Source organism: Alligator sinensis, unplaced genomic scaffold (assembly GCF_000455745.1).
Source record: "Alligator sinensis unplaced genomic scaffold, ASM45574v1 scaffold115_1, whole genome shotgun sequence".
In the NCBI taxonomy this organism is placed as follows: Eukaryota; Metazoa; Chordata; order Crocodylia; family Alligatoridae; genus Alligator; species Alligator sinensis.
The window spans coordinates 1,232,080-1,258,997 of record NW_005841895.1 but is presented as its reverse complement, the minus strand read 5'-3'; the positions used below and the strand labels follow the sequence as shown (position 1 = coordinate 1,258,997).

At 43.3% G+C, this 26,918-nt stretch overlaps 1 protein-coding gene across 4 annotated transcripts in view; it reads right to left on the bottom strand.

Annotated features, from left to right (window-relative positions):
• BCAS4 (breast carcinoma amplified sequence 4) overlaps positions 1–15,051 on the bottom strand; it is an 88,816-nt gene extending 73,765 nt beyond the window's left edge. For all 4 annotated transcript variants that reach the window (XM_006018163.3, XM_025197359.1, XM_025197360.1 and 1 more), the window contains exons 1-2: positions 14,945–15,051; positions 1,592–1,663 (exon numbers count right to left, since the gene is read on the bottom strand). In XM_006018163.3, the coding sequence (XP_006018225.1) occupies positions 1,592–1,663; positions 14,945–15,010 (138 nt within the window). In that variant the 5' untranslated portion in view covers positions 15,011–15,051. The remainder of the gene's footprint in view (positions 1–1,591; positions 1,664–14,944) is intronic.
• Between the last annotated feature and the right edge of the window lie 11,867 nt (positions 15,052–26,918).

Sequence of the window (26,918 nt, the reverse complement as noted above, 5' to 3'; positions counted from 1 at the left end):
ATGGTAGTTCTCTTGGTTTCCAAATGCTAAATTTTATTACAAGACTCTTAAAGGCACATTCAATACTTTTTGAACTTTGCAACCTTATGTAAGAAATTGCTATAGCTGTCACAGTGTAGTATGTAACAGTGAACGTTGGTAGAGAGCAGGAATGTGAGTGAGGGGGAAGAGAAGACAAGGTTCTTTGGGTAAATCTGATATCTTTTATTAGGCCAACTTAAATCATTGGAAAAATTCTTCTTAGCGAGCTTTTGAGCACAAACACCCTTCATCAGGCTGCGGAAGCATCTGCAGATGGTCTGTGCCCTTCCTGGATGGAGTGGTTAAGCAGCCAGAGGCCATTACATATGGAGGAGAAGAAGAGAAGAGGCATTCTGCACATTAACAAATAGGAAGAGAGAGAATCCCTCATTCTGCATATGGTCCATACTACTAAATATTCAATGAATGAATGTCCTGTCCACTAGTTGGGTAAGGAAGATGAACACTGCAGCATGGGCTTCCCTGACTGATTTGACCATTTCTATCTTTGAAAGAATTTTCTGAAAAAAATTAAAGTGTGTGTGTGAAAACCCCATCCAAATACAATGCACCAAACAAAAGGCACAAAACAGCAAAGCAACATTACGGTTTTGTTTTGGTCCAACATTCTTGTTTGTTCATAACAAAAGATTAGGCAATGACAGTGGTTGGGATTGCTGGTACTGAGCCTATCATATCATTTCATTGTCTTATGCCCCCCATCTGTTGTTATCTTTCATCATATACATGGACTGCAAGCTCTTAGGAGATGCATCAGGTTTTGTTGTGTGCTTGTACAGCACCTAGCACCATATGGCTTTAATCCCTGAGAATGCATCTACGTGCTATCAAATGCAAACAACAGAACCACAGTAATGAATGGTATCACTCCTCCCCATGTCAGCCAGTCTGGCACTGCTACCTAACTGATCCAGTTGTTGCGACACAGGAGCTTAACATCCTGCTAAGCTCCTCCTACATAAAGGAGAAGTTATTAAGAAAAACAATTCTCCTGAAGTACCCAGTGCTCAAACCTATGGCCACTGTGTTGTTAGAGATTATTTCAGTGTTTCTAGAAAAATGGGACGGAAAATGATGATAAGAACTAGGACAAGGAACCAACATTATCAAGAAATTTGAGCATGCCACTTTCACAGCACAAACAGCAGCAGCCAGATGCACGGTAGGAAATCTTGTAGATGCTTCTACGGCAAACTGCATGGAGCAGTATATTTTACTTTCACAAACTCCATCCCTGGGCCTTAAATATTAGTGCACGGTAGTGCCACCTTGTGGCTCAGCCATCACTGCTCTGTGGAATAAAACTATCTCAGGGGAGGGAAGAGTTATCAAGATGGCTGCCTCTGGAAATACTTGTGTATGTGTGTGTGTGTGTGTGTGTGTGCGTGTGTGTGCGCATGTGTTTTTCCACTCCCCACTGCTGGCTGCTGCCCTGCTTGAGCTGTATGGTTTCTAAATCACTAACAATATGGCCTCCAGAGAAACCTACTGGAGAGAGCAGATAACAGTGGCAACAAGGGTGAATAAGAGTTATAAACTAAGCACATACCATATCAGTCATGCCACAGAATTCATCCAGCCTTATTAGCATCTCTTCTATAGTTTCTTCTACTTCTTTCACCTGGAAAAATGCATATATTAGTTTAGTTGCTTCTGTAAATTTAAGGCAGAAGACTGCTCAGAACAAAATACTGGCGAGTTAAATTCTGTTTTGATGAAAACTGCATTGATCAAAAGCTGAGTTTGAGAATGAGTGGAAATATTTTGATTTCAAATTATCCATATCACCTCGTGCATTGTTCTTTGCAACTCACATATAGAATCTAGACCAATCTGAGGAATTTGTAAGCAACTGTAATGTTGCGACTGCAAAAGTTCAAAATACATGAGTCAGATGCCCAAAACAGAGGTTAAAAAACCCCAAAGGGTAAATGTTTAGGTTCTGTTTATTTGCCTTCTAGTTTTTGAAGACATTTATGTTTTCAAGGTTTTCTCTGCAACTACGAAGACTAGAAATGTACCTATCCTTTTAAATTAGTGGTAAGATTTTTTCCATATCAAAACAAAATTCCATATGTGGAACTTCTCAAAAAGACCAAAAATGACAAGACTTGAAATACAAATCCTGAGAATTAGCGTGCTGCAGCACCGTCCAATTCTTCTGCAAGCCTGGCCTTTTCTCATTGTGCTACTGCCCAAGATCTCTCTCACTATAATGCACCTTTGTTTGCACAAAAGGTGTTCTAGGTCCAGATTTTCAGCAAATTCTCCATAGTCTGACTGCAGTACCAGTGAGATATCTGACTGACTAATGGGGGTTTGCCCACAAAAGGCTCATCACTGGACAGGAACTTTATTGACTAGAAGCTCCATCTATCTTTCAAAGACAGAGCAAATTGCTCCATTTTAAAACCGTAATTGGAACTTGGGATATAAATGCTGAAGTGCTATTAAACTCAAAACACAAGTCACAACCCACTTTATTTACTGATGGAAAAGGATTTTTTAAAAATACATTAAAAGAACTGAGCAGTATATGCCTAGAAGGAAACTCCTTGTGCAAATTATAGCAGAAGAAAAAAAAATGAAGAAAAAAACCAGAATGGCTGTTTGGGATGGTTGCTTTTTTTGTTTTCTGATACATTTATTAAGAATGGAACAAAAAAAATCAAATACCCTGCAGAGCTCTCAAGAGAACAGCTGAATGTATGGTTGCCTGACACCAAAGCATCCACTGTTTCCATAGAGAGAAAACATGCTGGATTGCTGCTATTTATATTAAATCTGGCGGCCAAGAGCTACAATCCTAGAAGATCTAATATGTTGCACCTCCCTGTTGAGAGCAGAAGTGTTCTGGGCCACATTCAAAAAACCAAACTGAATAATTGGTGTATTATAAATGTGAGATTATAATCAGGAAAAATATATATGCACTGTAATTAGTCCTTCAGATTTAACCATTTTTTTAACCTTAGATCTAACCTTCTGCCTATTTGCTGGTTTGCCACGAGAAGTTTTTAACTTGGACTTGGTTCCCCCACACACATTACAACATGAAAATAATGCATACTAAGAAAAGTTGAAAATGGTTTTAAAGGCCAAAGGGAAATTAGACTGTTTTTTATGGATAGTTTGCTTACATTTTCATTGAGACCTTTTAGGAAGTGGAATGAGAGTGTATCTAAGCAGCAACCTTTGTCCCCATCTCATCCTGAGAACTGGTTCCGTTTTTACACTAAAATGACTATAATTTTGCCTAAATAATGCAAGATTAATCTAAGTAACCATCAATATGAGCTTCACACTGTGTAGGTGACAATACAGCAGTCTGTTCATTGCAGTACTCCTTGCTGCACTCCAAAAATCGTAAGTGTCCTCATAATATAGATAAAACAATCCCTGCCCAAAGGATATGACATGCTAATATCAGCAATAAGATAGTAAAGGACAGGTACAAGACAGAAGAGAGGGAGTTGGAGAGAAAAAGTGAGATAAATAGCCTTCTTAGTGAAGGATTTAGTGCACAGCATGGTAAAGTACAGCTTTCTGATTTTGTTACCAATATATGATACAGCAGTTTGAACTCCGTGCAGTGGGGAAGAAAGTGCCAAGGAAAAGAAGTGATGAGGACTGGGCAACATACAAGGAAGATAAACTTAGTCCAGACCACCTCAGGAGACACAGGACCAGTCAGTTTTCACCAAATAGCAGACAACTACATATGCACCGTAGGTGACTTGTGGCAAACACACTCCAATTCAAAAGAAAAACAACTACCATACATAGATAGTTGTATTGCCTTATTCAAGGCAAAGCCAGCGCAATCAGGAAAAAATAAGTATTTTCTGTGAGGGGTCACCTGTGACTTGGGAGCTGTGGTCTGAATAGTCTTGGAGTCTGTGTTCTAAGTGGACTGAAGGTGGACATAGTGCCATTCAATTCATAATCCAGATTTATTTTATAAAAACACATTTCATGTAAACATTACAACCAAAGCGCTCCATAGAGAGAGACTCAACATTTGAGAAGAAGAAAGGGCTTTGGAGGCACTGGAACACCTCACAGCTGAGATCTGTAGTGAAACAGAGTAAAGTTGAAGAGGTAGGATGGGAGGTTGCACAGGAGATCTCCTGCACCAACAGTAATAGGACTATGTTGAGGGAAGAGGGATAACTTCACACCACAAATGTGGGGAGGAGAAGCTGAGGAAAGACAGAAGCCGCACAAAAGAAAGATCTACACATGCAGCACTTCAGATTGGGGCTTGGCACCAGCAGATGGGGATACTGGAAGAAGGTGGGAAAGGGACCACATACATTTAGTGGGACAATACCTCCATGCAAATGGTGGCAATGAGTTCCATGGACTTCTTGTAGATTGAGATGGGACTGGATTCTATCCCCTCCTAAACCACCATGGCTTGGAGGGGAAGAGGGGGGCTGCACTTCATCCTTAGAAAGCAAAGCAGATTGCTGTTGTTCAATGTACTTGTAAATGAAGAGTTTTCCTGGAATTCAGCTTAACAGGGATAGAAAGCCTGATTCCTATAGACTGAAGTCAATATTTAGGCAGCAGCACCTCACCACTTTAAAGACAGGATGATACACTTCTGTTCGTTTAACAGCAGCCAATGGTGGCATGCTCTGAATTACAGACCTTAATCCCACTCGTACTAAATACTAAAGCATGTAAAGTACGTTGATTCACTATGGCTGGAGCTTCTAGACGCTACAATATAATAGCAGTACTACTGTAGTAGTTCTCAAGCTTTTCCATAACAGGCCCCCTCCAATTTAGCAACAGAGGAAGAACAAGGCCTTAAATTCATGGAATGGTTTTGCAGCAGGCTGCAAGAAAAGATTTGTTAGTTCACTTTCTATGATTAAGGAAGGAGACGACAGTCTGAATGGAATGCAAGGACAAGGGACAGCTGAGGAGGAAGGAAAAGTTCAAGGTAGTAATTCAAAGGCCATCATGGGTAAAACCAAAAAAAAAATCACAAAATGGCAGCAGGGACAGTAGGACAAGAGGGAAAGGAGGCAGCAAGCACATGAAAGCAGGAAATAAAAGATGGAGCTTTCACAGCACCACCAGAATAACTATTATAGCAGCACGGCCATAATAACGTACATCATAATAAGCAGCAGCAGGACTAAATCAATCTATAAAATATATACAATCATGATAAATAATTTGCACCTCAGTGGTATCTCACTTGTTAGGAATGTTAAGGGATTAAGCTTCAAACCCAATCTCCATTTTACAGATGGAGGAACTGAACCACTGAGAATTGGGGTACCTTGCCTTAAGATCACCCATTCACCTGGTAGAAGATAACTCATACCTCTGAAAGGCATTAATGCCTACACCTATTCAGTTGTGTCCCAGGCTATGTAATATGATACATACAAAGTAGTACAGATTCCAGGTCAGATGCTTTATGCCAGTGAGTTAAAAACTCTGTAGCTTTATCTCAGTGAGGTAAATTTCATAAACAGTAAAGATGAATGAATGGCTTTTGAAAAGAGATAGAATCTTTGCTTAGCTTACATTTTTAGATTCCCAAGTCTCTTCTCATGAACATCAGTAACTGCAATGGGATCAAGCCCAGACCCAAAGACATTCAATGACAAGAGAAGATAAGTCCCTTGGTGGCATAAAGAGAGAGGGTAAATAGCAATCAAGGAGGGCAAGCACTGTGAAGGTTCCAAACCAGCTTGATTTTTAAGGTACTATTTAAGGAAAGGCTGAGGCTCAAAATTCTCACTAAATTTGATACACTCTGGGTGCGTCTACATGTGCCATTAATGCACAGCAATAAGCTCCGGAGTTTATTGCTCCCAGGAAGCTCCTGGGTTTTCTGGTTACATGTGCACCCAGACTGCAGCACATTGAGCTGGGTTGGAACAACCCTGGCTGGCAGGGGAGGTCAGCCTGTCAGCCTGGGGTTGCTCCAACCAAGCTCAACAGGTACCTACACGCATGCCTGACGCCTGCACCAATGAGAGCTAATTAGCATGTGACAGAGCAGACACGATTAATTGAGTCTGGTGGAACATGCCAATTAGCACGCTCTAGCCCAGTGTTTCTCAACCTGTGGTACACATACCCCTGGGGGTACGAGACACGGGCAGCAGGTACGCGGGTGCTGTGTTTTGGTCTTTGCCTGCTCAGGCCGGAAGTTCTGGCTGCCGCCCCTCCCACCGTGTCCGGAGCACCAGGGCTTTCACTCCCCAGCATCAGTGTGCTGGGGGATAAGGAGGGAGGCCCTGTGCAGGCTGCTTTGCCCCGGGCTGTGGTGGAAAAAGTGGGACTTGGCTCACTGCAGCAAAATCAGAAGTGCCACGGTGGGACTTCCAGTTTCACTTTTGCCGCGTCGGGTATGTAAGGTACCAAAGGTTGAGAACCACTGCTCTAGCCACCTCACCATCACATGTATTCAGCATTGCTGTGCTTCAAAATGGCAGCAAGGGCCATCAAGCAGGGGGCATTTTGAAGTGCAGGATGATAAATACGTGAGACGCTGCAAGCACTTCAATTAAAGCGGCTCTTGAGAGCTGCTCTAATTAAATCGCCTCTGACCCCCACCTCAGAGCACGTGTATAGACGCCCAATGTACTGTGGAGGGACTGGCTGGGGCGAGAGGATGCTTCAGCCAGGGGCTTAGTGTTTACACATGCACTGCTGCACGTGAAAAAAAACATGGCAGCAGTGCACAAGTACTACTACCCTGCCGCAGAGTTTATTAGTTTCGTGCGACCTAATAGGGGCACACATATAGGTACTGAGACATTTAATACAAAGGTAATTAGTCAGCTCTGCAGTAAACATCTCGTGTAGAGGTACCCTCTGGTCACAAATGAATCTATATTTTGTAGGTCTGATGTTCTTAATCTGTTCATGACCTCAGCACTTCTAGTTCTCCCATTGCTCAGGCACTGTAACAGGAAGGAAGAAGGCGAGGAAATGTGTTTTGTTGTTGTTTAAAAGCCCAAGTAACAATAAGAAAAATGACTGTGTCACCTTTGTAAGTAGCCAGCTGCTAAATAACACTTTGGTACTTGGAGATACCCAGTATTTACTGTACTTTATATATAAGCAAACATAGATATAACCCTATACATTTGATTTCATCTGCATGTCATTTGCCACCTTAGATGGCTATTTCTTTGCAACATGAAATTATGCCCCCTTTTGTGTTTGCTATACACCTAGAACAATGGGGTACTGATACTAATTGAGACTTCTGGGTATTTACTACAATATGAACATATAATTAAATAATAAAATTACCAGCAACAGCATTTCAACTGACTTAAGAAGCTTTTCTTTTGCCAATTTATATCCTGATTGGATTTCCACAGTTTACAAGTCAAGACAGAAATTTTCTAAATCTCAGCATTTGCAGGCTCAACCTGATGTCTGAAAATCAGGCTGTTTTCTTTCCATTTGGGAAAGTGCCACCAGCAATAACAATTATGGAATCCAAATTTAGCAAGAAAATTTGAGAAGGATACACAAGACTGGCAGATGGAGCTTTATCTTTCCAGAGCCCTGCAGTACTGCCAGCAGCAAAAACTTGTTCTCCTCAAACTAATAACTTGAAGAGGAGAGGCATTCCTACATTTTCAAAGCAAGGCAGGAAAAATTTAAACCTGTAATTCCCATTAGTATCACATAGCTAATTATGTGGACCCCAAGTCTCAAAACCACACTTGCAGATTTATGCTATTAATTTTATAATATGATTTCTGTGGTTGCAAATGACAGGAACTGTACAGGCAAAAAACACAAGTTACCATCTGTTTGAGCAACTACCCAATTTGCACATGCATTCATGGTAACTGTAAATCTGGGATACAGCCATGTAGCATCAAACACAGTGGTACAGGCTGTCACTATTTGCCCATACAATGCTTAAACCGTGGCCTTCTGCCAGCAACAGAGTCACAGACCTTATGTATAGGACAGTCACTAAAGAGGAAGAGGAGAAAGAGGAGTCTCCAAGATGCAGCCCAGTTCTGGGGATTTTTAGGTAAGAAATGGATAAAGACCCTATTGACAAGGCGTACTAAAACAGATCCCAGCATGCTGAAAAAAATGGTGCTGTACCAATTTACACCTGCTAACAATCTTGTTCCAGTCTGTCCAGCAGAGTGCAAGGGTTTTTGCAGTGTAGCAATGGTTTCCCTTTGGCAACTCCACTACAAACTTAGGTCTTCTACTATAATGACGTGGAATTTGCATATCTGATTTCTATTAAAGAAAAAAAAGAAATAGCCTTCCTTTTTGTGTGAACCCCTTGTCATTTTGTGTATGTGTTATGCCAGCTCTACAGAAAGCCACTGCTAGATGAAGAGAAATGAATTCCTTGAATAGAGATCACAAGAATCCCCAGTGAGTGCGCTCTACCAGAGGGCATACTTAACATTTGGCTATGTGTACATATTTAATTTCTGAGAATTTTCTTTCTTGAATTGATACCCTGTAGGGCAGGTGTCAAACTCATCTGGCTGGATGAGGAGTGCGGGGCCAGCGTGTGGACCAGATCAGATTCACAGACCAGCCCGACACACCATAGCCAGTGCGCAGGGCTGGGCCAGCATGGACAACTCATGCCCTGGATCAGGCCTGCATGCAGGGTTTATGCATAGAACCAGCACAGGTGCCACATGCAGCATGCACTCTGTCATGGCCCAACGCACCATGTGCTGTACGCACCCCAGGCCAGCCTCTTGTGCCACACACAGCACCCAAGGCACTAGGTCCAGTCCCACATGAAAGGTACCAGACTAGGGCATGGGGCCTGTTTTGGTGTGTGCCACATGCAGTGCACAGGGTCAGTTTGAGTCCCACAGGCTGGACTGTAGGGCTCCACAGGCCAGGTCCAGCCTGCAGCCATATCTTTGACACCCCTGCTGTATGGGATTCAAAAGAGTCACTTCTGACTTATTCCATTTTTCCCATCAGATGCCCAATTAGTCCCAAAGGTGGGGCCACTAGATTTACACCTTGATGTGAAGTGTTTTACAGATAAGCCATACATATCAATGCGCTAGCAATGGTGAGATGGAGGGATAGTAGCAAAAACGTAAATGTCATTGACTGAGTTAAAGTCACATCCGTATACAGGAACTGCATTTGGCCTGCCAGCCTTTGTGTTACTTTAACTAAGTCTACCAGACACACCATGAGCAGACAAGCTTCAGCCTCACCAACTAATCCATGGTCGGTCATAACTGGCAGTCTTTGCTCACAAAGATATATGGACTAAGCAGCAAGTGTGGCAGGAGAGGAGTGATATCTAACATATTTAAAGAGTAACTTATCCCAAGCCCGACCAGATATGATTTAATCATTACTGTTAGAAGCATTACTTACTACCTTTGACTCCATCTGAGCTGCAATCTCTGAGTAGCACTTAACACTGTTTCTTTAAAACACCTCAGTAGGATGGCAAAATAGGTTTTGACAAAGCCAACATCCTGTTTTTAAACTGGACGGAGCTGCAAGTGTTCAGCTGTTTCACAGCAATTGTGAAAACAGGAAAAAGTAGACTGAGCTCCTAATCATGCATTTACAGCACTTTCTGTAACACCTTAGAGGGGCCTCTTGAAAACTGTAATATAAACAGTACACATTTACAAACACCTGTAATTAGGCACTTAGCAAACTGTAACAAGCTCTTTCCAGGTGATTATGGAAACAATTGCACTTTATATGATAGACACCTGAAGCATCTTATTAAGGTCTGAGTTAAGGCCCACTAAGCACATTTCAGAGTTACAGTGGAAACATGAAGTGAAGGTTGATCCTTATGTAAGACACAAGAGCATCAGAGTTCAGGCTGGACTGTTATCACCATTTGGGGCTACTGACAGTCTACACTTGGAGATAAGTTTAATAAATAAAGATCTTGGACTGTCATCCCCAACACCTTTTTTGTAAAAATAAGAGAAAATTAAAATAATCAATATGCCATTTTCTAACCTAAGGGAAGAAAAAAAAAAGATGTGGTATTTAGCATTGAGAGGAGCTGTCCTTTCTACAAAGCCACCAAGTATATATGCTGTATCTAAAAAAATCACCTTCCTCTCTAAGCACTCCTCTTTGAACCAACTATGGGCTCCTCTACACATTAAGTTCACCCTCTTCCTTCTGTCCTGCAAAGCTATATAAAACCTCAGCCCTGCCTACCTCCAAGCCTCTCCTCACCACTTCTTTTCTCTCGATTCTTGCACTGTCCTTGTTCAGCCTCAGAACCATTTCTCAATTGTTATGCATCAAGTTGCCTCTCTGGCTTCCCCAGAAAGTCTTCCTTCTTCTCCACATATAACCACCCCCTTCTTTATACAATCTGCTGCCCTGGATCTGATATTCTAGACTAGGAAATGCTTTAGGAGTGCTTATAAAGTGCTATGGTAATTTAAGGCACTGTATTATGGAACATTAAAAAGAAAAGCAATATTAAGTTTTTTCTACAAAGCTTTCCAAAAGGTCTCCAACCTTAACCTTAAAAGTTAAGGCTTTTGTTAGCTTGTGAAATGCTCTCTTAGAATCTAATTAGGACCAAATGAACGAAACTAACCTTCAAAATAATTAAACTGAACTATGTATCTCTAAAAAATATGCTATAAATGCAAACAGACACCAATGCTGCTGGAAATCAAGTGGGTTTTTCCTGTAAGATGTCCTCCACTGTTAATTTTGGAAAGTTACAAGAAAATGTTAAAGGAAAAAAATATTCAATGTAGAGCAGGAATCAAAGGGCACAAAAAGGCCTAGACAAGACAAGTAGATTGAACTGCATCACAGTAAGGGCCTAGGTCATATAAGGTTTTCCGAAGTGTTCTCAACTTTGCAATGCATTTTTCATGTTTCTGAATGTTTCTACATCCAGCGTTACCTTGTTTTGGGATGCGACGACTGGTTGATCAACATAGTTAAAAAATTCTTTCCCATGGAGAGCATGGCATAAGTTGTATGTTAAATGAGTTGTAGGTGGCATCCAATTTTTTCTGGGCATTTTGATTTTGAAAATCTCTTACTCTAATACTTGCAACTGGTGGTGACAGAAAGCAAGCAGAGGGGGAAATTTTTAAGAATTTCTCAAAAGCCATGGTTATTTTGTAAATATAAATCTGACATTCATCTGTTGTAGCCCCGTATTTGACAAGAGATGATGATGTGATGTGATGTGATGACGACGACGATGTGCTACATACAAGGTACACTTAAAATAGGTAATTTCAGCTCAAGAACCCTGAAAGAAACTGAATGACTTACAAGAAGCAAAAGTTGTTTCTGTTTTTCCTGGAGGAGCTTCTGACTTATTCCATTTTTCCCATCAGATGCCCAATTAGTCCCAAAGGTGGGGCCACTAGATTTACACCTTGATGTGAAGTGTTTTACAGATAAGCCATACATATCAATGCGCTAGCAATGGTGAGATGGAGGGATAGTAGCAAAAACGTAAATGTCATTGACTGAGTTAAAGTCACATCCGTATACAGGAACTGCATTTGGCCTGCCAGCCTTTGTGTTACTTTAACTAAGTCTACCAGACACACCATGAGCAGACAAGCTTCAGCCTCACCAACTAATCCATGGTCGGTCATAACTGGCAGTCTTTGCTCACAAAGATATATGGACTAAGCAGCAAGTGTGGCAGGAGAGGAGTGATATCTAACATATTTAAAGAGTAACTTATCCCAAGCCCGACCAGATATGATTTAATCATTACTGTTAGAAGCATTACTTACTACCTTTGACTCCATCTGAGCTGCAATCTCTGAGTAGCACTTAACACTGTTTCTTTAAAACACCTCAGTAGGATGGCAAAATAGGTTTTGACAAAGCCAACATCCTGTTTTTAAACTGGACGGAGCTGCAAGTGTTCAGCTGTTTCACAGCAATTGTGAAAACAGGAAAAAGTAGACTGAGCTCCTAATCATGCATTTACAGCACTTTCTGTAACACCTTAGAGGGGCCTCTTGAAAACTGTAATATAAACAGTACACATTTACAAACACCTGTAATTAGGCACTTAGCAAACTGTAACAAGCTCTTTCCAGGTGATTATGGAAACAATTGCACTTTATATGATAGACACCTGAAGCATCTTATTAAGGTCTGAGTTAAGGCCCACTAAGCACATTTCAGAGTTACAGTGGAAACATGAAGTGAAGGTTGATCCTTATGTAAGACACAAGAGCATCAGAGTTCAGGCTGGACTGTTATCACCATTTGGGGCTACTGACAGTCTACACTTGGAGATAAGTTTAATAAATAAAGATCTTGGACTGTCATCCCCAACACCTTTTTTGTAAAAATAAGAGAAAATTAAAATAATCAATATGCCATTTTCTAACCTAAGGGAAGAAAAAAAAAAGATGTGGTATTTAGCATTGAGAGGAGCTGTCCTTTCTACAAAGCCACCAAGTATATATGCTGTATCTAAAAAAATCACCTTCCTCTCTAAGCACTCCTCTTTGAACCAACTATGGGCTCCTCTACACATTAAGTTCACCCTCTTCCTTCTGTCCTGCAAAGCTATATAAAACCTCAGCCCTGCCTACCTCCAAGCCTCTCCTCACCACTTCTTTTCTCTCGATTCTTGCACTGTCCTTGTTCAGCCTCAGAACCATTTCTCAATTGTTATGCATCAAGTTGCCTCTCTGGCTTCCCCAGAAAGTCTTCCTTCTTCTCCACATATAACCACCCCCTTCTTTATACAATCTGCTGCCCTGGATCTGATATTCTAGACTAGGAAATGCTTTAGGAGTGCTTATAAAGTGCTATGGTAATTTAAGGCACTGTATTATGGAACATTAAAAAGAAAAGCAATATTAAGTTTTTTCTACAAAGCTTTCCAAAAGGTCTCCAACCTTAACCTTAAAAGTTAAGGCTTTTGTTAGCTTGTGAAATGCTCTCTTAGAATCTAATTAGGACCAAATGAACGAAACTAACCTTCAAAATAATTAAACTGAACTATGTATCTCTAAAAAATATGCTATAAATGCAAACAGACACCAATGCTGCTGGAAATCAAGTGGGTTTTTCCTGTAAGATGTCCTCCACTGTTAATTTTGGAAAGTTACAAGAAAATGTTAAAGGAAAAAAATATTCAATGTAGAGCAGGAATCAAAGGGCACAAAAAGGCCTAGACAAGACAAGTAGATTGAACTGCATCACAGTAAGGGCCTAGGTCATATAAGGTTTTCCGAAGTGTTCTCAACTTTGCAATGCATTTTTCATGTTTCTGAATGTTTCTACATCCAGCGTTACCTTGTTTTGGGATGCGACGACTGGTTGATCAACATAGTTAAAAAATTCTTTCCCATGGAGAGCATGGCATAAGTTGTATGTTAAATGAGTTGTAGGTGGCATCCAATTTTTTCTGGGCATTTTGATTTTGAAAATCTCTTACTCTAATACTTGCAACTGGTGGTGACAGAAAGCAAGCAGAGGGGGAAATTTTTAAGAATTTCTCAAAAGCCATGGTTATTTTGTAAATATAAATCTGACATTCATCTGTTGTAGCCCCGTATTTGACAAGAGATGATGATGTGATGTGATGTGATGACGACGACGATGTGCTACATACAAGGTACACTTAAAATAGGTAATTTCAGCTCAAGAACCCTGAAAGAAACTGAATGACTTACAAGAAGCAAAAGTTGTTTCTGTTTTTCCTGGAGGAGTCAGGTTTGATAATAATTTGCAAATTCTTTGTTGTGATAAAACTAGAAAAGTTACTACAGTTATCACGTCATATACTGCACCATCAGGGTAAATGGGACTTTACAAAACAGATAAAGACTAAATCTGGCTGCAAAGGGTTTACAGGGTAACACACTGATAAAACTTTTTTGCATTGAGACCAACAGCATAAAACATGAGAAATTGCTCAAACATGACAGACTGCCCATTCCGTTTTGTACGAGGGAAATCTACTCCAACATGGTTTCAATATTTGAAGATCCCGTTCTTAAAAATAAGCGTCTTTCAGCCACCTGAAACAGCTTTGAAGAATAAAATTAGTCGACACGTGGCTCCAAAAAAACCACCGAACTTGTCCGTGATGCGAGGAGCGTGCAAATTCTCTGGGGACGAGGCGCATCGGGGGGAACAACACGGAGTCACATCTTGGAGGGGACACACACCGGGAAAGCCACGCAGAAATAAGTAGCCTTTAATGCCAACGATAAAGTAGTGCATGCAGACAGGAGAAAGGGAATGGATGTAATCGTGCAAAAAAAAAAGGGGGTCAAAAGTGGAATGAACCTATGGAGGCAAAAGGGGACAGGGCACATTTTGTGGCTTAAATTTGTGACTATTTAGAGCAGGGATCAAGTATCCCAAGTATTCCTTCCCCTGGACCAGGGGTCTTCAGCCTCCAAAGATGGTCTGTGCATCCGTGGAGCCCCTCACAGGGGAGGACACTTGGGCACGGGGAAGCAACGGCAGCTAATACAGCCACCCCCTCCCGCTCCCAAGCCCTGCGCAGCACGTCCGAGCCAAGACAGCTCCTCCTCCAGACTGGGGTCCCACTGCCCGCAGGGCCAGGCCTTGCCCCACTGCCCCTAGGACTGGGTTACGCGCTCCCCCGCCACACAGGCGCGTGGGGCACTGCTGCGCCCGTGCTGGGGGCCGGACTGGGACCCCCAGCCAGATGTGGCCGTGAGTCCTATGCGGAAAAGGTGAGCACCCCTAAGCACCACAGCACAGCACAGCACAGCACAGCACAGGAGACCCCCGCTCCTGACGCGGGAGCAGGGCTGCAGCGCCCGCCTGAGGAAAGCCCGGGCCGCGCTCCCCGCTCCGCCGGGCAAGTCGCCTCAGTGCAGGGCCCCCCGGCGCCGGGGGCGTCAGGGGCAGGGCCGCAGGAGCGCACACCTACCTCCGGGCCGAGGCTGAGGGCGAAGCCGCACGCCCCGCACTCCTCCCCGGCCCCGGGCTGCAGCATCGCGGCCCGCGCCCTCCCAGGCCCCGCGCACGCCCCGCCCCCAGCCCCGCCTCGTCCGGCGCCGCCTGAGCTCGCGGCGCCACCTAGCGGCCAGCCGCATTGCTGAAAGGCGATCTTGGTACCCGGGGAGAAACAGCCCCAACCAGCCTCCTGTGCCACCTTGTGATGCCCAAGTGACGCCCCCTAGGGTGCACCCCCGAGGAAGGGAGATGGGACCTGGCAGAGGAAAGCCACCTTGTGATGAGACCTCAGGGGCGTTTCTTTTCCTCTCAGTCATTTATTTTTTTAAACCAAACCTGCCCCACTACTTTCCCCCTCTTCTTTCAAGTGGAAGGACCTTTCTCGGTGGCAGTCAGCACATGGTTTCTCTTGCAATAGCACTAGGCGCTGCCAACTTTTTTATTTTTGTTTTTAAACCAAATTCTTTTAAAGCATTTCTTATTTAGGGTGCGATTTGATCGGTGGCATCCCCCCGCTCCTGTCCACGCTGCTCCGACTCGCTGCGCGCAGGCTTGCAGAAGTTAGTAAAGACGCGTTATGAGCGGTGGTTTCCATCCCAGGTTTTCCCAGACGCGTATTGGGAGTGTGACGCTGCGTCAGTGCGAACTTGTATTTTTGATAACACTAAAGCACGCAGGGTCTCCACGCGCATTATACAGGTGACTACCTCCAAACCTCCTCAAAAATAGAGAAATATTCATCTAGTTTTATAGAAGTACAGAAAGGGTCTGCAACTTAAAGGTCACAACATGGGGATTAGAGACCAACTGGAACCTAAATTTCCTGGATCTCAGACCTGTGATATAAGCCAAGTTCTTTTTTCCCTTCAGGCAGCTGTAAAGTCTAGTCTCCCTTGTAAAATCTGCAATCAACTCATTCTCCTAGCCTTCCTGGATGCTTATATTATAAGGAAGGGAATAAATATTTGTTCCACTGTATTGATGCTGGCATTAGACTCCTTTGAGATGCAGAGGAACTTGCATTTCAGGACAAGATGAGCTACAAGGCAGATACAATTGTGACAAAAAGCAGCACCTAAAAAGGTGAACCTGTCCTCCAGTTTCTCCAGGTTGTAACCCTGCTGGGGGGATGAATCAGGCAAGACCGCACAGATAGAAAGGAGTGCTCAGTATCGACTAGTATTGTCGTCCGTCACAGGTGGTGAAGGCAATGTTCTCAAAGAGGTCTGCATACAGTGCGCCATGGGAGGGCATTGCTGAGCCACAGACCTGATGCCAGGAAGACCCGGATACTGGTTCCAGGAAGGCAGTAGGGAACAAGAGAGAATTAAGCAACGTTTCAGAAAGCTAGGGGGTAAAGATGCAGACTCCAATTGGAAGAACTTTCTTTCCAGATGAGCCATGGCAAAAGGAAGAGTCAGAAACAAAAGCTTCCCAACAGCTATCATAATATTGAATTCCCTGAGGAAACTAAAACAACAATCAGAGGCAGGAACTGCGCTGTAGAAAAGCACCTCTGAGCTCCTGCAGAAGTTGAGAGTGTAACCACAAGACAGGTTGCTCTCTCACCCACAACTGACGAGACCTGCTCGTAGATACCTGCAAGTACTTCAGCTTCTGAAACATCTTGGTTGCAAAATACTCTGGCTTTTGACAAGACCACAACAAGGACTTCACACTATAAAGGGATGAATCATTTGATTTCATGTAACCCCACTAAGGGAATGCCAGATTTGTGTTTCCCTGAGCCCTGCTCCTTTAACAATTATGCAGGTCTGCCACAAAAGTCAGAGAGACCTGGAGCCATGGCAGCAGAATTCGATGCTGTCTGTAAGGACACAGCACTAACATAGTTTGGTCAAAGGTCCATTTCTTTTCCCAGATGTCTACTTCAAAACAGCCGGTTTATAACCGTCTTTCCTGTAAAACTAGAACTATATTGCTAGGTGGATCTTATTGACTGCACCCAGAAGTAAAACGTTAGGATGAAAGTCTTGTTGGGCACTGGTCTGGAAGCAGGAGCGCTGGGTAGGTTCCTCAATCTGGCCTGCTGTGCAGAATTGGCCTCTGTGTGCCTCAGTTTCTTCACCAAACCTTGGTTTACACAACCGAGATAACACACTCTCTCACAATGTCTTTATATAGCATCTAGCTCTGTAGCATCATAACCTGTTCTGGAACTGCTAGACAACAGTTAAACAACACCTAAACAACAGTTCTTTGTGCCGTTTTACTGCTGCTTGACTTCTGAGGCACTACAATTACTAACACATTTTTGCTTCCAGGTGACTGCATGTTGCAGAGACCAGCAAGTTCCTGCCTTTTGTAGTACAGTGTGCTGCTGAGCCGAATGCAAATGAAACAAGCTTGAAATTAATTTGCATCACTTGCTTGCCATCTTTTCAAGAAAAGATTCTTTTATGTAAATGCAGCAGCACTGTGGAATGGGGAAACCATGGGCAGCACTACCAACTCTATCATAATAAACTTTGGCTGAGATTTAGCACAGTTATTTGGAAAGCTTTAAAGAGACACGGGGAAATACCTTTTATTTCTCTGCTGTATCCCATGGAGTCAGTACTTAAATGCTACTGTTATTACACAAAACTACTTAAGGTAGGGCACAACCAGGGGAAAAAAAGATGCTCAGCATCAGGAAAAGCTTAGCAGGGGGATCTGCTCATCTACAGAGTGGACCCAAAAAGCTGGGGGGGTAGAATCAGTGACTTGGATTACTGAACAAGTGATAACTGTGAACTATAGGAAAAATCATACCATGAAAGGCAGACTAGCTCGATAGTTGTAATTGAACCTTCATGTATCTGTACCAGGCAATTTACATTTGAACTAAAGCCAGGCACATCTTTTTAAGTTCAGCTTTAAACATACCATGGGTTGCTTTAGCACATTAACCAAATGCAGATTTAGGCTAATAATCATACAATAAAATAACCACTGGATTACTCTAGAGATTTTTAGGCATTTAGATTTCCAATATTTAACTTAAAACAATATCAGAGAGGAAACCCTCTCCCACAGAATTAATCTCTGCACTGTACTTCAATCCTGGAAAATAGCCTTCTGGGGAGCTTGTCTATTTGCTGTGTATACCTGGAGCGTCTAGTAAACATGACTTCATGCAAGAGCCCATATTGACTGATTGCCCATCCCAGTTGTTATGTAGCATAACTCAGTGCCATTTTAACTGGTCAACAGGTCATTCACATTTCTTGGGACTGACTGTTTGTTGCAGGCCATGGTACCGGTTTGTCAGTAGATATGACAGTATGACATAGATCAGTGATTCTCAACCAGGAACCCTGGGATGCCTTGAGAACCTTTCAACGCTGATGCACTGTCAGGTGTGCAAATGTGGTTCACATTATAAACTCAGAGGGCATGTCCAGACGAATGCAGACGTGCAGTACGTGGCACTGCAAACCCGTCTGTGGTGCCACACACCACATATACTGCTCGTGCTGGTGTTCCCCATGCTGTGACTTGCTGTCCTGGGGTCAAAAACCCCCCACACCTATAAAACAAAGGTAGGGCAGCACACATGGTGGCAGTGCATGCTGCCCAAAACTGGAGCCTGGCTGACTGAAGCCACACCAGCTGCCAGTCAGGTTCCCTGCTGCAGAATCACCACAGCTGCAGCTCCTGGAAGCCACCAGGACCCCAGGTAAGGCTGCTGGGGCCAGCACAATTGCTGGCCTCAGCCTCCCCTACTCCAGTGGTGCTGTACACCAGAGCATGCAGGCCAGGGGCATTCCCTGGTGACAAGTAACAGCAGCACACCTTGTGCTGCTGCTGTTTGCCCCTGGAGAAACACACATTCCCACTTGTGGGGGAAACACACAAATTTCAAACATGAATCAATAGCATTAAAACCATTTTGACCTGTTGTGGTCTGACTTCTTCACAATAGAAAAGTTTATCTTATTTTTCTGTAATCAAAACAAGTGGAAACTAAGAGTTGTCATTTTCCAAAGGGTGCCTTGAGTCTAACAAGGTTAGACATAGATGAATTACAGCTGCTTGTAGAAGTGACTGACATGCACCCTTTTATTCTTTTCTCAGAAGAGAGCATGTTAAAACATGAGAGTCAGAAGATCTGTTTTATTCCCATTTGTCACTGATTGGTACTGTGACTTTGGCCGGAGGCTGTGACTTGCCCACTTCAGTACTCAGTTTCCCCATCAGTAAACCTGGAAAAGATATTTCTGTTCTCACCAGGATGCAATCTCCAAATCAGTCAGTCCCAGAGTGTGGGATGCTATGCAGCAAAACCACCGTTTTCATGCAGTGATGAACTTGGCACAACTTAATTTTATGGAGGTTCTGAACCATCTACATTTTCTGTTCTATGTTGCTTGTGTTGCAACTGTGTGAAAAATTGTTAGCGTCTTAAAAACATGACAAACAAAAAAGATGCAATTCTTTCCCCCTTTATTAAATTTAATAGAATAAATCTAATTTGCCCTATTAAAAAAAACCTAGTGCTAAAAATATTCATAACTTCATTGCTTTCAAGCATGCAAAAAGTGTCTATATCAATTCATACCTTTATCATAGAATCATAGAGTCATCGAAAATTAGAGTTAGAAAGAACCTCAGGAGGTCACATCTAGTCCAACCCCCTGCTCAAAGCAGGACCATTCCCAATCAGATCATTCCAGCCAGGGCTTTGTTGAGCTGGGCCTTAAAAACCTCCAAGGATGGAGATTCCACCACCTCTTCAGGAAACTCGTTCCAGTGCTTCCCCCCTTTAGTGAGAACGTTTTTCCTAATATCCAACTTAAACTTCCCTTGTTGCAACTTGAGACCATTGCTCCTTGTTCAGGTAGTTGAAGGCTGCTATCAAATCCCCCTCTTCATCTTCTCTTCTGCAGTCCAGTTCCCATAGGCACCAACTTTTCGTTTTGCTGGGGTGGGAGTGGGGGGGGGCTTAAGACAATGGATGTATTCCCCCCACCCCTAGTGTGGAGAATGGGGTGGATGCATGGGGGGGGCACAGGCAATGTGGTTGGGGTGGGGCACATGCTCCCCAAGATTTTTATGCCCAAAGTGGGGCATGGGGCTGCAGCTGGGCTGGACCAGCTCTGGGCAGGATCCGCCTCTGCAGCCCAGCAGGCAGGACCTGGCGTGGGAGGGAGCACCGCGTTGCTGTGGCTGCCAAGGTGAGGCACCCCATCTGCTCAGCAGCAGCAGGGGCACAATTTCGCACTGCCACCACGGTACTTCCTCCTGTGCTGGGTCCCACCTGCTGGTCTGTGAAGGTGGTTTCTGCCCAGAGCTGGTCTGACCTGGCTGCAGCCCTGCATCCCACTGTGGGTGCAGAAATCTCAGGAGGCACATGCTCCCCCTACCCCTCTCCACCACATTGCCTATGCTCCCCCACCCATGTCACTTGTGCCCCTTCCCCCCTGCCATCCCCATAGACTTACTTGGAGGGAGCTTCTCTCCACCACTGCTTGGCTGCCACATGCATGTGCATCTGCACATGACGCCTCCTGCTTCTGATGGCCCTCCCTGTTCTCCCAAGTCCCAGGCTGGAACTCTGCTAGCTTGCAAAGGGAAACCTGTGTTTTCCTACATTTTCCATGTTTTTCTTCATTAAATGAGAAAATCCACATTTTTTCCACAGTGAACAGAAAACCTGGATCCCTAGTAAGAGCTCAGGGTCTCAGTCATTGTTTCTAAGCATGTCACCTTACATCCAGCATGCTCAATGTAACTGAATCCATGTTTTACAACATAAAATAATATAGAAAAGTTATATAATTTTCCTCAGGTTTGGGCCCCAACAACCCTCTTCCCAAGGGGGCCAGGGCCCCCATGTAGTGGGCACCTATGACAGTTCCCTCAGTCTCTCCTCCTAAGTCATATGCCCCACCCCCCTAACCATTTTTGTTGCCCTCTACTGGACTCTATTCAGTTTGTCCACATCCTTCCTGTAGTGGGGGGGCCCAAAGCAGGACACAATACTCCAGATGTGGCCTCACCAGTGCAGAACAGAATGGAATAGTTACTTTCCTCGATCTGCTGGCAACACACCTACTAATGCAGCCCAGTATGCTGTTAGCCTTCTTGGCAACAAGGGTATGCTGCTGACTCATATCCATCTTATTGTCCACTGTACCCCCCAGGTCATTTTCTGTAGAGCTTAGCCAGTTGGTCCCAAGCCTGTAGTGGTGCATGGGATTCTTCTGTTCTAAGTGCAGGACTTTGCACTTGTTCTTGTTGAACCTCATGAGATCTCTTTTGGTCCAATCCTCCAACTTGTCTAGGTCACTCTGAATCCTAGCCCTGCCCTCCAGCATATCTACTACTCCACTTAGATTGGTGTCATCCACAAACTTGGTTAGCGTGCACGCCATCCCATCTTCCAGATCATTAATGAAGATATTGAACAAAACTGGCTCCAGGACTGACCTCTGGGGTACTCCACTTAATATTGGCTGCTAACTCAACCTCGAGTCATTGATCACTACCCATGAGCCTGAAGATCCACCCAGCTTTCTATCCACCATACAATCCATTCATCCAGCCCATACTTCCCTCAGCTTGCTTGCAAGAATGTTGTGGGAGATCATATCAAAAGCCTTGCTGAAGTCAAGATAGAACACATCCACTGCTTTCCCCACACCCACAGAGCCAGTCATCTCATCATAGAAGGCAATCAGGTTGGTCAGGCATGACTTGCCCTTGGTGAATCCATGCTGACTTCCTGATCACTTTCTTCTTCCAAGTGCTTAAAAATGGGTTCCTTGAGGACCTCCTCCATGATTTTTCCAGGGACTGAGGTGAGGCTGACTGGTCTTAGTTCCCTAGATCCTCCTTCTTCCCTTTCTTAAAGATGGGCACTATATTTGCCCTTTTCCAATTGTCTGGGACGTCCCCAATCATCACATGTTCAAGGATAATGGCCAACAGCTCTGCAATCACATCAGCTGACTCCCTTAGCACCCTCAGATGTAGCATCCAGCCCCATGGACTTGTACACATTCAGCTTTTCTAAGTAGTCCTTTAACCTGTTCTTTCACCACTGAGGACTGATCACCTTCTCCTGAAACTGTGCTGCCTGGTACAGTAGTTTGAGAGCTGATCTTGCTCATGAACAGCCAGGTAAAAAAATGGCATCAAGCACTTCAGCCTTTTCTTCATCATGACATTAGGTTGCCTCTCCATCTCCATAAGGGACCCACACCTTCTTGTTGCCAAGATACTTGTAGAAACCCTTCTTGTTACTGTTCACTATCCCTTGCTAGCTGCAACTCCAGTTGCACTTTGGCCTTCCTGATTTCATCCCTACACACCAGAGCAATATACTTATTCTCCTCCCTAGTCATCTGTTCAAGCTTCCACTTCTTGTAAGCTTCCTTTTTGTGTTTAAGCTCACCCAAAGAGTTCTTTGTTAAGCCAAGCTGGTCACTTGCCACATTTGCAATTCTTCCTGCACATCGGGAAGGTTTGTTCCTGTGCCCTCACTAAGGTTTCTTTAAAATACAACTCCTGGACTCCTTTCCTCCTCAAACTGGCCGCCCAGAGGATCCTGCCCATCAGTTCCCTAAGGGAGTCAACGTCTGCTTTTCTGAAGTCCAGGATCCATACTCTGCTGCTCTGTTTTCTTCCTTTTGTCAAGATTCTGAACTCAGTCATCTCGTGGTCACTGATGCCCAAATTACCATCCACTTCTACACCTCCCCACCAATTTTTTCCTGTTTGAGAGCAGCAGGTCAAGAAAAGCACAGCCTCTAGTTGGTCTTTCCAAAACTTGCACCAGGAAGTTGTCTCTAACGGTCTCCAAAAGCTTCCTGGATTGCCAGCACATTGCTGTATTGCCCTCCCAGCAGACGTCAGGGTGACTGAATTCCTCCATGAGAACCAGGGTCTATGATCTGGAAACTTCCACAAGTTGTCTGAAGAAAGCCTCAACTACCTCATCCTCCTGGTCTGGTGGTCTATAGCAGACACCCACCATGATATCACCCCTGTTGCTCTCCCCTCTTATCTTAACCCAGGGACTTTCAACAGGCCTATCTCATTTCATACTGGAGCTCTGAGCAATCATACAGCACAACTCCTTCTCTTCTCCCTTGCCTGTCCTAGCTGAACAGGTTGTACCCACCTGTGATCATGCTCCAGTCATGTGAGCTGCCCCATCAAGTCTCTGTTACTCTAATCACATCGTAGGTCCTTGACTGTGTGAGGACTTCCAATTTTTCCTGCTTGTTTCCCAGGCTCTGTGCGTTACAGTACAAGCACCCATGGTAACGAGCCATTGTCCTACTTTCTCAGGAAGAATTGGGAAGCTTCCTCTGTTGCCCCCTCCTCCTTGAGCTTCCTCCAGGTCTCCCACTTCCCCACATACCTCAGGGCTTTGGTCTTCATCCCCCAGTGAACCTAGTTTAAGGCCCTCCTCACTAGGCCCATCATTGTATTAAATAAATAGGAAGGCAAGAATGCAATCTTACGGTCAGAAGATGGGACTCAAAATGAGAACCTTTGGGTTTTATTCCCAACTCAACCATTGTGTGATCCTGGGAAAGTTCATCTACCCATGTGCAATGATTAGTACTAACTTTATAGAAACAGAGTAAGGTTAGATTTTCGAATGCACTGTGATCACTAACTGAAGGACAGGATGCAAGTGCACAGGTTTGTACTCAGACAAGAATGGCAGATGGGGGCAATAATAAATTTGATAAGCCCTCAGTACTGATATTGATGGGACTGTCATCTCCCATCATCACTTATTACACCATTATGCTTTGCTCCGGTCTCTCTTACTGTACCTCATTTGCTTTCTGGTAGCTTCAACTGTGCCAGCCTCTGTGGAACTTTCGAAAGCCATCTCAGCAAAATTAACTTTGTTTGGCATGCCAGCTGTGTGAGAATATGAAGTAAGAATAGTTTGATTACCACCACCTTAAATAATTGTTAGGTCCTGCTTACTACTACACCTCCACCTTCTCCTCTCACTACCAGCCATCCAAAGAACCTTCATATGCACACTGTTATTTCCCTCCTCTCCAGTAACTTCAGTTCGAGACAATAGAAGTGGAACCAAACAAGTTTTCAAAGCAGTCACCAGGTGCCACTGAGCACTCAAAGTATGTGACAAGTCAAGGACGCATGTGTTCTCATGCGGAACGCAAACATGGGAGCAAGCCATACGCTTTGTGTTATATAAGCTTGGTATGTAAAAATCATGTAGAACCTGCTCTAGGGCCTTAGTCACTGAAGAAATGCATACTATTTCCTTCTACTTTCAGGTACTGAGGTAACAGCCCAAATAGAAAGGAATATTACTCTGATAGGATGCAGAGGTTATATTGTATTAGCAATATTTCTAACCTAGTAGAGTAGGATTATATAGGGCTAATGAGATAATGCAGCACTCTGAATCACTTTGCGCTTCACATTTCCAAAGCACTCCACAATCATGCATGATATAGGCTATTCACCTTGTTTTCCTCTTGTTAGATGACTTTCCCCAAGGGTAATAAAGCATTAGAATTGTGACGTCTTGGCTAGAATCTGGGAGTCCAAGAACTAGAGTATACTACTTCCATCAACCTATCACTAGCTTAATGCCAGGTGGCATTAATGCAACAGCTAAGAACTCACCATCTTACTACATAATGGACTTTTTCTTCATGTTGATATTGCCATAAGTTAATACACCTATCTTATACCCGCTTACTATTCAGTTTCATCACTGCCTTGACATGTTTGCCCTTTATGACTTTTGATATACTGATATGATGAGCATGTACTAGACAAATTGATGTGCATCTCAAACAATCATTTTCCAGATAATGCCAAGATCTTACCATATAATGCCAAGAAATAAGTGTTTCAAAATGACAAAAGGAGGATTTAAAAAAAAAAAAAAAGTGTTTGATGTTGGTTTAATTCTGTCCCAATGGACTTTGAGAAGGGAGAGTCAGGCTAACATTAGACAGTTTTGAAATGTCCAGCGTTTGCCTACCTGCACACTAGACAGAACTTTGAATCCTGTTAAAATATAACTACAGCCCTTCCAGGCCAGTACAATCTTGTCATCTCAAGTTAAGCAGGGTTAATTCCAATGCTATTCTGAGCAAAGACTGAGCAGTAAAGCTATGTTAGCAATTAAGTATGTAAGACTTCCCTTGACTGAGTTTTACATCTTGAATGCAAAGCCTTCAGTGTTGGACTTGCATGGAAACACTTGCAGACTTGCAAAGGGCCATGGGAAGAGGGATGAAATTTCATTTATACCAATCTCACTGTATATGGTTGGTCCTCTTAACTCCAACTGTGGAGACCTTGTCTGTTCTTAGTGACATGGGGGAGAAGCTTAGAAATGGAATGCAGGATTAACAGCATTCCAGTGACTGAGCTGGCATCCTCACTGAAAAGTGAACAGGTTACTAGCTTAAGCGAAAGCAGAACCCAGGTTCTAACCAATAACTTCACTGTGCCAGCTAGCCCCAGCTGAAAGCACAACTAAAAAACAAATTTCAAGTAGTAAAGGCTGGGGAGAAGAAAGGAAACAAGACTGACCAACCAACCCACTCACCCACCCTGATTCACAGCCTGGTTAAACTGCAGTGAAGTCATATCCTAAATAGTATGACAAGAATAACTCTCAGTAACTCTCCCACACCTCTGACAATCTCTCCTTTAATTTTCTCCTTTCTTTCCACAGAAAATATATTATAGACGTAAGATTTTATTGGATCTCACTGAATTAATCAAGAGCAGACACATGAATAAACCCAGGACCTGGCTTTTGGGTTACTTTCCAAAAGATACTATTTAAATGACAGTCAAATCTGCTCAATTTAACCCCCACCCTTTCAGCATTTTTTTTTTTTTTTTACTAAGAAACTATTCTAGACTGTAGGTGACTTAATATTTAAAATACAGTAAGACCAACAGCAGCAAGTTATTTGTCCCATAAGAATTAAGCATGTGAAAAGCCAGCAATTGAGAGGACTCATTCTAGCCTTCCAAAGGTTTTAAAGTTAAAAAAAAAACCCAACATATCCTCATACTTAACCCTTGCACCCTGGCCCCCCCACCCCTCAATCCAGAATCTGAATAAACTACACATTTTTCAACTACCAGGTTTACAGATTTAACTCCAAATACAAATATTAAAGCTTTCAAGTAAGGCTTTCTGGCTTGTACATCAGTGACACCAATAACAAATTCTGTCTTCTGTAACCCTGTTGTCATGTTACATGGCTATAGAAGTATAAGTGAGGTACTGGACTCTGTAAACAAGTCAAGAAAATTTAGGATCCAATTCACTGACAGAGCAAATGGTTGTAAAAACTCATTTTTAGCTGTAAACCAAGCAGATGCAACTCAACATTCACAGATCTCAACTAAAAAGACTGTAATTTTTGCTTAATAAAAATAGAACCATAACTGATGCTGCCTAAGGCACTGAAATGGAACAAGACTCTAGAAACAGGGCAGCATTAGAGTTCAAATTAATTGTAGCATTCTGTTACTGAATGTTGTCACTACAGGGCTAGTATTCACATCAACACTAAAAGCCTTGCATATTCAACACCACATATCGCATAACACAGGGCGATTAAAAACCTGCTCCCCTTCCCTGGCTGAACTCCTAGTGTCTGATGGACCCTCTGTGACCATGACCACCACATCCAATGCTATTCCTAGTGATAAGTACCAGTTTGATTAGTCGTGCTTGTAGTGATCACTTGGTTCAATAAGCACAGGCATATATGAATGAGAAGAACAGCACACTTAACATTTGTGGAGCAGTATGCAATGTCTGCAGATCCTTGGTACTCTTCTCACTAACTGACTAACTTGCTAACTCTGCCTGATGGACCATCCTCCCAATTCCCCCAGTCCCTTATTAAGGAGCAACTTTAAATTATAATTTCTATCACTACACAGTGTTCAGGCCCACAAAA